Consider the following 17,643-nt stretch of genomic DNA (forward strand, 5'->3'; position numbering starts at 1 on the left):
AGTAGCTAAGTTAAGTGTATTGCTGTGTTGTAAACTGCTAAAACGATCTCTAATTCCCTTTAAAAAAATTTCAATTACTTTTTGTATGGTGTTTGAAAATATTTCAGTTCGCAAGTGTCTATACACATCTAATAGACCATTTGCTATTGGTATTACCAGCGAACCTGTGCAATATGTTTCACCACTAATGCTTACAGTAGCATCTTTAAATGACTTGCAAATTTTGCACAAAGCAGCAACAGTCGCCCACTCGTCGCTGGTTAATATAGGTAAATTTTTGTTTATAATTACCGAAGTACATTTCACCGCTTCCTCCAACTCCGAAAAACGCTCCAATATTGCCAGTGTGGAGTTCCACCTCGTTTCAACTTGTTGATTTAATTTTAGAGGTTCTAGAGGCGCTGTTTCGCTGGTAATTTTCAAACGCTTCATTCGCTGAAGTAATTTTGTTGAAGTGAGGAATAATTACCATAACTTTATCAGTTACTTGTTCTACTTCAGAAATGCGCAATCCTCTTACAATTAAATTAATTGTGTGAGCCATACATTATGCTTCCTACCTAACTTATTAATTATGGCTCTTTTTATTACTAGCATTGTCCGAAACAGCTAGCAATATTTTGTCGCTAATTTTCCAATCACTTACTATTTGTTGTATCGCCTCACCTAAGTTTTCAGCTGTATGATTTTGCTTTAGTTGGGATGACGATAAAAGTACTGACGTTAGTTCAAATTTTTCGGAGACATAATGAGCCGTACAGCAATGAAACTAGACGTGTTGCGCGATGTCCAACAATCAGTGGTTATTCAAAACTTTTCCCTATTCCTAATAATTTCTCGCACCTTATGTTTACATTCCTCATACAATGCAGGAATCATTGATTTTGAAATCACACGTCTGCTAAGAATGTCATAAGATGGATTTAGGGCTGTTACAAATTCCCGAATGCTGCAATAATTTGCTTGTAATTTCACTTTTTGATTTTAGCCGCGCGACATTTAAAAGCTAAGTTTGTGTTAAAGGCTTTGGTAATGCAGTCGAAGTTGATGGAACATCCTCTTCAAAAGTAGCAGGCGCATTTTGCGGCTGAAAAAACATTTTTACAATACCAATTTGATATAACTTCAAAATTATATTACCATTTCCAATTGAACAGTAGGATGCCTCCGTTCCATTTGTTTTTTTTTTTTAATTTGATGTTGACGTTTTATATGATATCCACCTCTTTAAAAATTTACCACACATAACTTATTTTTTAAGAAGCACATTTTTAAAGTCACAATAAATATGTATAATCTCCGAAGGTTTTTTTTTCAATATAAGGATACTTAATAGAAACTATTTAAAGTAAACGAAAACATACTTGGTGGAGTATTCAAGGTAAAAAAAAAAAGATTTTTTTTGTGAATTTATTTCTCAAATCTGGATTGAGTAATTTTATTCGGACCTTTTGTACATTATAGAGCACACTTTTGACAATGTAAGGTATTTTTTCATGGAGAAAAATTGAGGCATAAGCCGGTAACAGTGCTTTCCCCAGAACGGGTTGAGAAAAACAGGGTTTGCGGTGTTCACTATAACTCGGCCGGAAATTATCGGAAAATAAAAAATAAAGAAAAATTAGTTAAACTATAATCAAATCTTCTCCCCAACGTTCTCTGATAATTTTTTTTTTTCATTAAAAAATTTTTGGCGGTCATTTAAAGTGAAAACTGCTATTTTCCACCAGAAAATTTTGTGGGTGGAAAACACCATTAATGAAAAAAAAAAAAATTTAATAACCCTTAGGGGGAGGTATTTTATATGCTAAAAATGTGTTCAAAGTTTGAAATAAATCGGTCTAGTACTTTTGAAATGACAGTGAACACGGACTTTGAAAAAGTAGTTTTGAGAAAAACGCGTCTAAAGTTTATGTTCTATTCCGACTGCCCTCAGCTGTTAGAGTTAGAGCGTTAAAGGCCAGGAGACTAATAAGACGATAACTCTAGGAATATTACTTCTATCGACTTAAAATTTTAAGGACATATTCTTGAAATGTTAAACAATAAGATAAAAAAAAATTTTCAAAATTTTCCTTAAAAACCAAAAGTAAAGGATTTTCAGCGCTTCACAACGTTTTTTTTGTTTGTACTTTCGAGTGATTCTTTTTTCTAAAAAAATAACCCTGGCCGAGGGTGGCTGAAGTACTTTCGCGTAGTACTTCTTTCTGCGTTAAAAATAAAAAAATATATTGAATTATTATTACTAAGTGGTTATATCTTTTGGTTATCATGCACTCTTATTGAAACAAAATTTTAGTTTTCGTAATGTACCGTATACTTTACACTTTATTACGTAATATTATTATATAATATTACTTATTAGCTTAATAAATTTAAAAAAGAAAATATCTATATGCATGGATAGAGGAATTTTTGCGAAAAAGAGGAATTTCAGTGAATTGCCTTATCATCACATATTATCATATCACATATCGTAATTTTTGGTAAACAAATGAGGTTCAAACGATTGTAAAATGTAATTTTTAAAATAAAGATTTTTTAGGAAAAAACCTGCTAAAAGTGTAAAACGTGGATTTATTTAAAATTTTATAGTGTATTAGTGTAAAGCGTTTGTAGTACCTATAACCCTACATATTTTTTAATCAGGAGAACTTCCTCTTTCCAACGGTACCAAAGAAATCGGAATTATGCCAAGCTGACAGATATAACAAAAATTTAATCATTTTATAACGAAAACATGATAACGAAAAAATATAAAAAACAAGCTTCTATAAATTATATTTCAAATTAAAATGAGTATAAACAATCTTTTTCATTCATATGGGTATTTTCTTATTTAAATTTAATAAAGAACTAAGTAATATGAAATAACAATGTTACGTAATAAAATACTTAGATTTTTAAAGGAGTTCTGCGCAAAAGTACTTCAGTCACCCCGGGTATTGGCTCGATCAGGGTTATTTTTTTAAAGCGCGGCCGAAGTCGGCCAACTCAGAAAGGAGTACTACGCGAAAGTACTTCAGTCACCTCGATATCATGTAATTATACATACATACATATATGTATATTTTTTTTATATGTATGTATTTCAATTCAAAAATTTTTAAGTTAAATATGTTAGTAGGTATATGTACATAAATATAGATAGATATACATGCAAACCTACATACATAAATATGTGTATTAAAAAAATTTGAAATTTTTAATTGTTTGATACAAGCTCGCTTGTTCAGGACTACGTTGTTTCTGAGCCTCTGAAGCCTTATAAGATCGTTTAAGGAAGCGTTTTGCTGCGCCCATTCTAGGCAAATATTTAATGCTGATATTGCCTCCGCCGACGCAACTTTTCATATTGTGGATCACGTCGTTTGTTTCTTCACCTTCGGTAGAGTTATCATCATCGGTGCAGTGAACTTCATTTTGTACGAAAATACTCCAAAGTAGGTTCAACAATCGATTGCTCAATTTCAGAATTGCAATTTCTGCAATGGTTCTACTTTATGTATCTTCAGCTAGCAGTAAACGTGACTCTGAAAGAAGGATGTCATCTTCATAATTCCATTCGGTTGTTATGTCAAACAATTTTTGAAAAGATTACCGAATTGAGGACACATTAACGGCATTCCATGCATTAAATAAAAGAAACTATTAGGGGTATTCAGTAGTGGGTGCAAATTTTGTTTCAAAACAACTCTATCAATTATATTAAATACTTACTTTTGAAAAATTTGACAGATACTAATTTGTAGTAAACAGCAAATGTATTTTTTCGCAATGAATTAAGTTAACTTTTGAGGCAACAACGCAAACAAAACAGCTGAGTGATGTTACCAAGTAACGAAAAAACTTTCATGCTTGCCAGTCTGGTACTTCATTACTCGGTATCATTACTCGGTAAGACGATAATCTGTTAGTTTTACAAAAATAAAACCCACGAAAAAACCACCGAGTAACGACTAACGAATTAACAAAGCTGGTCTGAATATCCCTATTGCGTTTTTCAAGCTGATGCTTCTCAGAGCTTCGTCTACTGATTTTCCTCGTCGATGTGACCTAAAAGGCTTGTTTTGTAGTTAATTTTTCTAAACCTTATGACATTCTGGTCCACGGTCTGTATAATAGCAGTACAATTCGGAGGAAGACACATTACCAATATTTGACTTCAGTACTCTTAACTCTCCTTCTTGGGGGTGACAGGGAGCATTATCTATAAGTAAAATAGCCTTTTCTGGAAGATTTTCGCCACGGAGAAATTTTTTAACCAGCAGTTTTAAGAAATTTTAAATTTCTAAGATAAATTTTTTAAAGCAAAACATCCATCTACACACCTCTGGAACAAATGTTTTGTGAAACCATTCTTCAAATAAAGCCAAGCACTTTTATTTCCTTTGTAGACAACAGGCAAATTCGTAAAATTGTTAAGTGAGCGTGGATTCAATACTTTCCCAATAACCATTCATTTTACTCTATGATTACCAGACGCATTTGTACAAACAAGAAAAGTTATTCTTTCTTTACTGATTTTATGTCCCGGAAGCGAGGTTTCTTTTGAGCTCACAAGAGTTCTATCACACTCATCGGCATTGTATATCTGCTCCTTGTTCAACCCTAAATCAATAATTTTTCTTGTTTAAGTTTTGCAAAAATGGGTTAACTGAATGAGAATTATTCGAAAGTTTTTCAGTTTTCGTATTATATATCTGTTTTTAAAATTTGTGATCCACCCATTGCTATCACGAAAGTCACCTGGCTTTTCCTGTATTTTTGCTTGGAAAAGTTTAGCCTTTACCTTGAGCATATCAGTAGTGATAGGTAAGTTCTTTGCTCGTTTTTTTACAAACCATTTCATGGGTTCGTTTTCCATTTTTGGATGTTCTGAGGTTTAAACGTTTTCCTCTTTCCAGGAGCAGATTCAGCATGCGACACGAATTTCCCCATTTTTCTTAATATGAGCTATTGTTGATCTATGCACGTGAAAACTTTTAGCTAAGGAATTGACAGAATATCCTGCACTTAGTTTCTTTAAAATGTCAACTTCTCTTTTATTGTTAGTAAATTTTTTCCTTTTCGTTATGAAACCGCACTACACAAAACGCCAGTTAAAAGTGATCCAAATCTACCGAAACGCATATGCGTAAGAGTTATAAGATTTCATCATCGAAAAAAACGGAACTTTTCAGAAATGTATTCGAACTAAGGAACCGTTACCAAAATCAACAAAGTCTTGTCGAGTATCGAGGTCAAATTTTTTGGATGTCGCAAGTACTGAGTACATATGTAATGTAAAATATTTCTTAGTTAGTTCTTATTATTATGTTTATACTCATTTTAATTTGAAATATAATTTATAGACGCTTATTTTTATCAGATGTAGATTGCTAAATAAAGAAAGAAGCATTATACCGAAAAACAGAAATTTCAATGAATTGCTCATATTTGCTTATTATCACATGGCAGCACTCCGTTTCCCCATAATTGTTAGCACATAAATGATTCTCACTACGAATGTAAAAAGTAATTTTTAAAATATAAATTTCTTGTTTATAAAACGTGCAAAAAGTGCAAATTGTGAATTTGTTTAAATGTTTACAGTTTAATTAAATGAATTTGAAGTGGAAAATGTGATTAATGTAGTGAAATGGATTGTTGAAATGTTCGAATTTTGAGAATTTTTGAACTTCAAAGTCGAATATTTCGGAATATTTACTTTGCGGTACCTATTACCCTATATATTTTTTATCGGATTTGTGCCTTAGAGAACACTCAAACCCTTCTCAGAATCAGCAATTCGTTGCTTTTGTTAGATTATGAACTTGCGAGGCACCCATTTGACACATAGCTTTCGTGTCTTTGGGCCGTCATTTCCTTCTTTCCGATTTAGCCAACCTCTTTTCAACGGTAGACTTCCCTGGTGCAGAGCTTAAATGCAACAGTATTCTTCCCCAAAAAGCAATGCTTTATTAACACACGAAATGTTTTGTGATCCATTTTTCTGTAACTAGTAGTTATAATCTAACAGATAGAAATCATAAAGATGGTAGTAGTAGTATTATCTATGTGTCAGCCATCATTTGTAGTGTCTGAGTGTCCAATCGACAGTCATTTGTAGTGGACTGCACATGATGAACCGATCCCCAAGCGTGAAAAGACGAAAAAGTCGGCTGGCATTCATCGACTGATTACTGCGCCAGTAATATTCCATTACACTACTGTCTGGTTGCAGTTCCATTCTACTATTTCAAATATTTAGCAATTGTATTATTTTTGACGAAGGATCAGTTTGAAATTGTACGCATATTCCTCATTGTTTCCGTTTAAATATTCCTCGTTTGAGGGCTGCGTTAATAAACGTGTCCGGTCGCTGCTATATTCAAAGTGTTATAGAAAGAACCGCGGCCTTCGACGCGCTAATTACACAATTCCCACGACAGCCGGTTCTACGCACCGGAATTGACTCGGATTTTATCCGACCAAGGGCTGTTTTTTCGGCGATCTAACCTCCGTTTGGATCGGTGAGTATTAATCTGTGTTTGTCGTCATTAGAGCAACGCCTTGCAGCAGGGTTGCTCCTCCTGACTCGTGCTGGCATTGAGTCCAACCCGGGCCCGGAGGAATTTTTCTGCTGCGTCTGCGCTAAAAGGCTCCATCCAAACTCCCCCTCGGTCAGGTGCAATACATGCAATGGATGGAGCCATCTTAAGACCTGCTCAGGCCTTAAGACCCACAGGGAGTGGACCACGCGTTACGTGGCCCCGTGTTGTCTGCGCAATACTGCGATACAAGCCTCTACGGCTGTGCAACCTGCACACTGTTCGCGCGCCGCGCTGCCACTCAGTCAGAGTGGCCAACAAAGGACCTCTACGGTCAGGAGCTCAAACAGGCAACACAGCTCCCACTCTGACTTGTCCCCCCCCCAACCTTCATCTAGCTCCAATCCTCGTGCGAGAACCAATCAGCAACTCTTGGTTCCTCGCACAGTCTGTTCCGTGTGTCAGACCGTCATACGTCGGAACGTCGCATTAGTTAAGTGCAATTCCTGCACTGGCTGGTGCCACTTCCCGACGTGTACCGGCCTGCGCACCACACGTGAGTGGAGTGTCACCTACGTTGCCCCATGCTGCAGGAGTCTGCTCCCGCAACTCACAACAGTGGCGTCGCCAACCAACACCCCAGTGCGACAACCGCCCCCGCGGGTTCTGCAGCTGCAACAACCACCACCAACACGTCACTCCCTCACCCCCAGGATCATTCACGGACACCTGCGACAAACGAGACTACTTCAATTCAACTCCAACGGACTCCAGAGCAAGATCGAGGAGATAGTTGCACTCATGAATCGGGAACGTATATCGATAGCTGCGGTCCAAGAAACCAAGCTCAACAGCCGCTCAGACCTTCTGAGTTGTGCAGGTTTCAACATCATTCGTAAAGATCGCGAGCGAGATAATGGTGGTGGCCTAGCCTTCATATTGCACAACACCGTGCAGTATCGTCGGATCGATGAAGACATCGACCCCAGGGATACTACCCTAGAATGTCAGGGCATAGCTATCCGGTCAGGCGATGTCGAGCTCGAAATATTTAATATATATATTCCCCCAGTTACATGTTGCCCTACAGGATATCACCCGAATATAGGCGCGCTACTTCGTGGTGAAAACCGTTTGGTACTAGGCGACTTTAACGCGCACCACGATCTTTGGCATTCCTGCCTGTCAAACGATCGTAGGGGAATGGACCTGGCGGAACAGATTGACGATTCGACATTCTGCACAATGAATGACGAAGCCCCCGCCAGAGTTATGGGCACCTGTAATAGCTCGCCGGATATTACCATTGCTAGCGGTGGCCTGATAAACAGCATAACCTGGCGACCTATGCTAACTCTTGCATCAGACCATCTGCCCATAATTATCTCGATCGAGAAGCCTCCCGTTTCTGTGGACAACCGTACCTTCATTAACTTCAAAAAAGCTAATTGGGTCGGCTTCACAGAATTCACTGAGAGCACCTTCAACGCTCTACCCATTCCTACGGACGTATGCGTTGGCGAACGTCAATTCCGCAAGGTGATCGCAGCAGCTACTGCTCGCTTCAGCCCGGCTGGAAGAATAGCGGAAATCCGCCCCAATTTCCCAGCCGAAGCAGCTGTCTTAGCTAATGAGCAAGGTGTCGCGCTCATGCGCCATGCCGATCCCGGGGATCCCCGAATAAGGGATCTCAATTTGGAGATTCGGCGAATGGTAAATCAACATAAGCGGACGAAATGGATAGAGCACCTGAAGTCCTGCAACCTCTCCACCGGTGTGAGTAAGCTTTGGGCTACTGTCAAAGCTTTATCTAATCCGAAGAGACACGACGACCGAGTTGAAGTTCAATTCAATGGTCGTGCCTCTTCGGACCCGAAGAAGTGCGCGAGCTTTTAGCCGGCAGTTTACACTGCACCCTTCGGTAGACAAAGCTAAGAGATGTGTTAACCGACGGCTGCCCAAAATGCCAAACAACTGCGCGCCACTTACTTTCATCGATGAGGAGGTTCAGAGTGTCATCAAAAAAGCTAAATCATCCAAATCCATTGGCCCTGATGGAATCAACATGCTAATGCTAAAGCATCTAGGCTCGACGGGAGTAGGTTATCTCACCAGAGTCCTCAACTTGTCACTAACCACTCTTCAAATACCCGATGTGTGGAAAATCGGAAGAGTGGTGCCACTACTGAAACCTGGGAAACCCGCCAACAAAGGGGAATCATATCACCCGATAACTCTCCTCTCCCCAGTAGTGAAGACACTTGAGGCTCTGCTACTCCCGACTTTCACTCACAACCTGAGCCTAGCCAGCCACCAGCATGGATTCCGCAAAGTGCACAGCACTACCACAGCACTTAGCGTCATAAACACCCAGATAGTCCGTGGCCTCAACCAGAAGCCACCCTGTGAGAGAACGATCCTCGTAGCGTTGGACTTGTCAAAAGCCTTTGACACAGTCAATCACACAACGCTACTGCAGGACATAGAAAAAACAACGCTTCCTCCAGGGTTAAAGAGGTGGACCATGAACTACCTGAGTGGTCGTCAGTCATCCGTACTATTTCGAGGCGAAACATCTAAACTGAGAAGAATTAAACAGGAGGTTCCGCAGGGTGGTGTCCTCTCCCCACTACTGTTTAACTTCTATATTTCGAAACTCCCACAACCACCAGAGGGGGTTTCCATAACCTCGTACGCTGATGACTGCACCATATTGACGTCGGGCAATGGAATCGATGGCATGTGTTCGAAAGTGAACAGCTACCTCTCCGACCTTTCTCGTTTCCTCACTGCACGGAATCTCCAACTTTCCCCCACCAAATCCACAGCGACCATATTCACAAACTGGACGAAGGAGTATAGACTTGAGCTTGATATTGCAGTCGATGACGTCAAAATTCCGACTGTCAATAACCCTAAAATTTTAGGCATAACCCTTGATAGTCTATGCTCCTTCTCTCCCCATACGACCGCGATTATCGCCAAAGTACAGAGCCGCAACAAGATCCTCAAGTCGCTAGCAGCACATGGGGAAAAGACAAAGAAACGTTGTTGGCAACTTACAAGGCAATCGGCCGGCCGGTCCTCAACTACGCAGCACCGATATGGTCGCCTGGATGCAGTGGCACGCAGATGAGGAAACTACAGACCTGCCAGAACACAGCACTCCGGACTACGACGGGATGACTCTTGATGTCTCCCATCGAACACCTCCATAGTGAGACGCGCATGCTTCCTGTAAAGGAGCATAATGAACTCCTCTCCAGGCAGTTCCTGCTGGGATGTTTCCGTAGGAATCACCCTTACAGCCATCTGCTTGGAGCGGAGCCGCCTCCTAGGAGCATCAAGAGGTCATTCCTCGACTACGTCGACGACATCGTACAGTACGCCGACCGAACTTCGGACGCTACAGACTTCAGACAGGTACTGACCGCCATTCACAGTGGAGCCATTAACACCTTCACCGACTCCCTTCCCGTGAATGGCGTTCTTGGAGTCAAAGCACCACCTATTGCAGATGAAGAGCTCCAGTTGCCGCGAGAAACGCGAGTGACCCTAGCGCAACTTCGTTCTGGGTACTGTAGCAGGTTAAACTCCTACTTATCCAGAATCGACCCCGACATATCCAATATATGTCCTGCGTGCAACGAGTCTCCGCATGACACTGACCACCTCTTTGCATGCCCCACAAACCCAACCCATCTAACACCTTCCTCCCTTTGGTCCGACCCCGTCGAAACAGCGCGTTTCCTGGGCCTACCGTTAGATGACCTCGACGACAACACAGATAACTCTTACCATCCTAACGGGGATATCCGTTAAAACAACAACAACAACGCGCTAATTACACAGCCCGACAAAATTAAAAAAATTTTTTTGCTTCTTTGAATTTATCATAGTACCCGGCCTGTACCGCCGCAAACGCTACGTCTCGCAATTTTGAAATCTGTAATATCTTCGAAAATATTCATTATATCATATGCAGTAGGGGGCCATACAGATCTACATATATTAAATCAACAATGTATTTAGGTATTTAATTAAATAAGTATTAATGCTGTATTGGTTAAAATTACTTCGAAAATTAGCCATTATTTGTCTTAAAAAGTAAATGACAAAAACATGTTATTGTGGGATGTCTATAAAAGATAGACATTTACCATCGAGTTTCTGTAGTGTTTCAATGTGTAAAATTCTTATTATATTGTTTTAATAAATTTTGTAGGGTTCAGCCTACGTTTGCAATATAAGCGGAAAAAATTAATTATTTACGACATCACATTAGAAACCTCAAAAATAACAGTATTTCTCCACTATTTAATGGATGTTATTACATATATAAACCTTACTCTTCAATCACTCTATCGATCTTATCGATTAATTCAAAACATGGCGCATGATGAATATCTGATCAGTTGTTGATTTTTCAGGGATAAAGCCACACTAATAATGCTGCTCCATTGTCATCGATTGTTGAATCGGACTTGCGTTCTCCTGACGTTATGCTTTCACTGCCATTCAGCAGGCTGGACAACTGTTCCCTCCATAATTTTAGTATGATCTGGAAATCAGTCACTAGATCACCTCTGGGGGTTCCACAAGAGCATGCTTCTGTCTTGAAACTTGTTAGTCGGACCTGTAGTTAGGACCTCGGTGCTCTGGAGGATGGAGTCATGTGTAGAAGTTCACACAAGTGAGGAAAGTTCTCTGATTGCCATTCAATTGGGACTGATCAGAAACGATTATTTTACATATCACTCAAGCAGCTCACGACTCCCGGTCTTAGACCAAGTATCCTTTGGGACAGAACATCTTTTGAAGACGAACTGAAGTGAGAAAGCGAAACATCTCTTCGTAGGGTTATGCGCTTGGTTTGGAACCCGCCACGTAAAAAACAGCCCCAACGAAAACGAAACAACAGCCTTATTTTTAAATACATTTCCTAATTGTCCTAAAAAGCACTAAATACTGTCTAAAATTTAAATATTTTCTTCCTTTTGAAACTGAATTTTTATAAGAAACATTAAGTGCGAAAATATAAACGCAGGTTACTTTAACCTTTAACGATTTTCTTTTGTTTTAAAGGGTTAGTAGGGTAATCTTTTTTCAATTTTTTTTTGTTTTTGCATCTTTTGTTTCCTTATACCCTTAGAATTAATGTAGAAATCCACTTTACCTTTGGAAGGTTTTGTAAAAGGACCAAAGATAATAATACCGCTCGACGTTCGGAGCGCTCGGAGTGCACACCTGGCACTTCAAACGCGTTTTTCTCAAAGCACACCTAAAAAAGGGAAAAAGTTAAAAAAAACGTGAATTACTTTTTTATTTATCAAAATTTTTTTTTCAAAATTCTAGTAGAGGCGATAACCATTCACGTACTTTTTAAGAATAAATTGGGTTTTTGTGTTTCAGATGATCCAAACATGAGAAATCGTGTCCGCCAGTGAAAAACGCCTCTCATTCACCCAGCCATTTCTCCGACAGATGTCCTCAAATTGCGAAAAAATTTGTTTATTCACTCCACGATATATGTACCTCATAATATGCGAAAAAAGTTCTATTGTGGAATAAAAATTTCTAAGAAAACAAAATTTTCAAAAAAAAAAATTAAAAAAAACAGGCCAGATTACCGTATAGACCCCTTAAAGAGATGTACATATGTATGTGCGCCATTATTGTTTATAACTGCTTCTAGATATCGTGGTATGGAGTTTATCAGCGAATGAATGTAGGTGGTATAAATTTTTTCCATTCATTGGTTATGTAACGCCTTAATTGTTTTATATTTTAAACTGGAGACCATGGCAAAATCTCCATTAACATGGACTAAAGGTTCTCTATTGGCTTTAGATCTGAGCTCAGAGCTGGCCAGTGGAGGGTGGAAGTACCTTAGGATTGCAAAAACTCTTTAGTCTTCTTCGACCGTTGTTTTAAAATTAAAAGCATAAAAGTAAATTGCAAGACAAGTTTTAATCTAATTATGTCCTATGTTTGTTCATTGATGAAAATGTGGTTACCTTTATATTTATTTCGCTGGGGTATATCAATTAGTCGAACAAAAAAAGCCAAAATTAAAAATCGGCATTATAAATAATAACACTAGCCGACAATGGATTTTGCTCTGAAATAAAAATTATATATTTTGGTTCCTGTTAGTATGTATATCATTAGAAAAATAATAAAAAAAAATCCTTAGGTCCAATTACGATAATATTATTGAAGTTATACTTCTTATACGAGTTCGGAAAAGGTTGCGACAGATTCAGGTTGCGCAACCTTGCTCAATATGAATCTTTCCAACCTTGTTCGAGTAGCAAGCGAAGCGGTGATAATCGGCGATCGTTTGTTCGTTTCTTTGGGCACAGCTTGGCTTTTCTACCAAATTTGTCATTTCCATATTCATATTTTGCTGTTTTATGTGCGAATGGGATAGCAGAGCTTGAAGCAAACACTATATCCAAAAAGAGTGGCCAAAACGAACAGACTATGTACCTAATCAGAAAAAGGTGTCCAATCTTCGTCTTGTTGAACCCGAGAATATTGTATTGCCACCCCTTCATATAAAATTAGGCTTAATGAAAAATTTTGTAAAAGCAATGGATAAAACGGGAGAAGGTTTTCAATACCTTAAAAGTATATTTCCGAGACTTAGTGATGCGAAATTAAAAGAAGTGATTTTTGTGGGGCCAGACATACGACGAGTTATGAAGTTGTCTCTAAACTAAATACGCTAGAAAAAAAGCATTGCTTTCATTTGTTGAGGTTGTAAAAATTTTTTTGGGTAACACCAAATCACCCGATTATGAAGAACTCATATCAAGCCTATTGACGGATTTTCAGGCTTTAGGGTGTAACATGTCCCTGAAAATAAATTTCCTACATTGGCACTTGGATTTCTTTCCTCCCAATTTAGGTGCAGTCAGTGATGAACATGGGGAGAGATTTCACCAAGACATATTGAGTATGGAGAAAAGGTATCAAGGCAAATGGACTCCTAGCATGTTGGCAGACTATTGCTGGATATGTTTACGTGATAATCCTGACTACCAATAAAGCAGAAGTTCAAAAAAGTACAAGAAAATATAAATAGAGGGATAAAAATTTATAATATTCAATATATTTTTTGCAAAAATTTTACTTTTATTTTTCTCTTAACCTGGACCTAGCAATTTTTTTTTATATTCAAATTATATATGTACCTTATCAAAGCAACATAAAAAAACAAGTTTGGTTTCAAAGCAGAAAAAAAATGTCAACATTGTCGGCTAGTGTAATTTTTGTTTCTCACATTTGTTCACAAATTTTGATAGCATTATAGAAATTTTAAAAAATTATATTGCCACTTATCAAAAAAATATTAAAGTAAGCAAGTGGTCAAGTTATTTAATTTTTTTCTATTTAATTTTTTTTAGTTAATAATAAATATGTCAAAGCAAGAAAAAGTAAGAACAGGAACAACTGATGGTTGGTTTGAGGGATGGTTCAGCCGTCAAAAGATAAAAAACACCAGCAATAATTCAACTATGCCCATAAAAGCAAATATGTTTGATAACAATGAAAGTATTGACCTTCAGGCGCTGGAAAATGATATTCGAACGATGGATGACAGTAAAATAGACTTGAAGTTTTTGGAAATTCTGGAAGATATGAATATCCCTAAAGATAAACGTGAACCACTTCTAAAGAAAACTCTTACCGAAAAACGCAAAATGGTATTTATGCATCTAAAAGGTAAGTTTTTACTTAAGGGTATGATTTATATAATATGTACCAAGCTTAAATTAGGAAAATTAGTTTACATAAATGTACTTAAATTGTTGAGAACTTGAAAATTTAATATGTAGGATATTAATAGAAATGCTTACACAAAATATTTTCTTTTAAGCTATTCTTGTAAAGTAAAAAGTACAGTATATATGTATATTTAAATAGATTTGTATTAAGAATACTGAAAATTAGTATATACAGTCAGGGTTCTCATTTACTACTCCGTAGCAGCAAAATTTCTAGAATTATTGCTATGCTATCGCTACCGCTCTCACTTTTCCGGGAGCCACAACATAGTCTTAGCATAACAATGTAAAAGAAGTGCTCTACTCTGCTCCGAGTTTTGTTAGGTAAAAAACTATAGCTGGAGCGGTAGCAAAAAATTAAATTCTGCGCTATGCTCCGGCGTAGCGGCAGCAAAAAATTGGGAGCGGTAGCACAGCAGAGCTAATGAAAATTTTCATGTGCTACAGCTCCCTCATGTGTTTGTTGTTTTTTTCTTTTTTGCTATTTTCTGTCATAATATTTGAATTAATTGAATAATTCAAACAAAAAAATATTATGCAAATCATTTTGGCACTTGTTGCGTCAAGTGACTTTATAAATCTAAAATCAAATATTTTAAGAAATATATTAATAAAGTCAATTAGATAATAATTGAATAAATTATATATATTTTTTTATTATGTAAAATATTTACCATTTTTATATTAAAAAAACATCATCTATTCCAAATGTTTATAATACTCAATTACTATGAATTTTCGAAATTAATTTTATCTACATTACTTTTCCCTTTTTTATATACATTAGGGTGTTTTTTTTTACTATTAATTTTTTTCAGTCCATATACTAAAAAAAAAATTCTCTGAAAATTTTAGCCCTAAATATTAACATAAAGGACTGGACCAAGGCATGTAAAAATTTTTCATAGAAAATACACGACAATCCTGATTTTTTATCTTTGAATTCCTACAGATCAGAGGTATTTTAAGGCATCGCTTGACTTTAGACGCATTTTTCTCAGAATTGTTCACCTTCTTCACATTTCGTGCGAATTTCCTGGAAAAATCAAGTTTAGAGCCCCGTAATACCTCGCCGGTGTGAGTTTCGACCGGCGAATATATATAATTTATTCACTTATCTAATCCACTTTATTAATATATTTCTTAAAATATTTGATTTTAGATTTATAAAGTCACTTGACGCAACAAGTGCCAAAATGATTTGCATAACATTTTTTTGTTTGAATTATTCAATTAATTAAAGCTGTAACACATGAAAATTTTCATTAGCTCTGCTGTGCTACCGCTCCCAATTTTTTGCTACCGCTAAGCCAGAGCATAGCGCAGAATTTAATTTTTTGCTTCCGCTCCAGCTATAGTTTTTTACCTAACAAAACTCGCAGCAGAGTAGAGCACTTCTTTTACATTGTTATGCTGTGGCTCCCGACAAAGTGAAAGCGGTAGCAAGAGTAAAATGAAATGTTACGGGAGTAGCGTAGTTTTTAACCGCTGTATACAGTTACGGACAAAAATATAGAAGCATCCACAGTACTAATTTTATCTTCTAAAAAATATAAATCTGATTTAAAATCAACTAAAATATATTTTTATTATTCACTCTATATCAAATGTTATTATTAACAGTCCAAATATTGTAAAAACAAAAAAAAAATAATTTTGCAAAAACAATGGTCAAGTAAAATATTCCAAAAATTCCGAGGACCAAAGAATATAATAAAAATATCTTACATAAAAAAAAAAAAATTTTAAGGGAGTTAATAGAAAAAATTGTTGGTACTTTGTAGGACACTACAATTATTGCATAATACAGATATACTCTCTCTGCTCTGTGCTCTGTGGAACAGATTATCAAACCCTTTGAAGCTTCTCTCAGAGTTCCTTACTTATTTTCCATTAGTTTACGATTGGATTTGCGAGACTCGAAGTATGTTTCTGGATCCCGTCTTATTGGAATTGCCAAATTGAAGATATGAAAGACGCATATGGCAGTCCGCGTTATCATATATTCAAAAAATAGGCCCTGCACCACACTATGAGAAACACCCCCAAATGAGTTTTTTTCATCCACGGGGTTTTGAGAACTTAGTCGTGAAGCGGACGTACATTTCTTGTCTCTCACTTCCAACTATCATTTCCTATCATATTGATTTTATATTCAGCCCATAGCATGTCGAAGCTTTTTTTTAATTTTCAACTTTGCCTTAACTAGTGTGGCGTTTTGCAAACTGAATATGATTGCATCTATGTCGTTCACTTTTAAAATTACAGTTAACTCTAAAACTGGAGATGTTATCTTTTCCTCTTTTTTAAAAGTACGTATGATTGCATTTGGTATTATGCAACAAAGTTTTTACATACAGTGACGAACAAAAGTATTGACTTTAGAACTGTTTTATACCACTTATAAAATAAGTTTTGATTACAAAAAAAAGAAAAAAAATCCTTAGATAGGACGAGTAATTAGCAATTATATTTGCTTTAATTTATTTATTTATCTCTTATATTTATTTAATAGTAATTATAAAAGCAAAAAGGGCTAATTATAGTGAAACAAAGGAATTGGCACACCCTATAAAATCAGGCAATTTTGGGTAATTTTTATTAATTATGGCAACTCTTTTTTAAAGTACCGTTATTTATACATAAGCAAATTTGTTTTTGTAAAGAATCAAACTTCAAAACTCAGTGTGCCTTTATTTAATAGTTAAATTTGCTTAAATTTTTTAAAAATGAGGAGCAAAAAATGTGAAACCAACGAATCTCAGCGGAAAATAATATTATATATGATATAATATATAATGGTAAATCGTACGCCGAGATTAGTGAAATGATGGACAGAAGCCGATATACCATACGGAGTATTATTCAACGTTTTAGAGATACTGCATCTTTACAAAGCGAAAAACGAATAGGCAGACCTAAGGCTTTAAGTGATCGCGAACGTAGTCAAATAGTCAGGAAGGTAAAAAAGAACCCCAGAATATTATCCACACAAATCGCTGCGGAAGTTAAACAAGAGATGGGAAAAGATATTCATCCAATAAAGGTCCGGAGGACACTGCATGAAGCTAATTACAGTTCCTGCGTAGCTAGACGTAAACCTCTTATTTCCAAAGCGAACCAAACGAAGCGTTTAGCTTATGTGAAGGAGTACATAAGCAAGCCAGATGAGAGTAAGTTCAATATATTTCAATGTTCAAATGTGGAGAAAGCCTAACATCGAACTGCAAAAAAAGAACCTTGCTGCTACTGTAAAACATCGCTGTGGAGGGGTAATTGTTGGGGGTTGTATGTCCGCTGCAGGTGTCGGTGAGCTG

At 36.9% G+C, this 17,643-nt stretch overlaps 1 protein-coding gene across 3 annotated transcripts in view; it reads left to right on the forward strand.

Moving 5' to 3' along the window:
- Positions 1 to 17,643, forward strand: part of LOC105227509 (protein diaphanous) — a 130,722-nt gene that overhangs the window by 64,496 nt on the left and 48,583 nt on the right. For all 3 annotated transcript variants that reach the window (XM_049462405.1, XM_049462406.1, XM_049462407.1), the window contains one exon: positions 13,946 to 14,264. In XM_049462405.1, the coding sequence (XP_049318362.1) occupies positions 13,946 to 14,264 (319 nt within the window). The remainder of the gene's footprint in view (positions 1 to 13,945; positions 14,265 to 17,643) is intronic.

This window comes from Bactrocera dorsalis, chromosome 1, assembly GCF_023373825.1.
Source record: "Bactrocera dorsalis isolate Fly_Bdor chromosome 1, ASM2337382v1, whole genome shotgun sequence".
Classification (NCBI taxonomy): domain Eukaryota; kingdom Metazoa; phylum Arthropoda; class Insecta; order Diptera; family Tephritidae; genus Bactrocera; species Bactrocera dorsalis.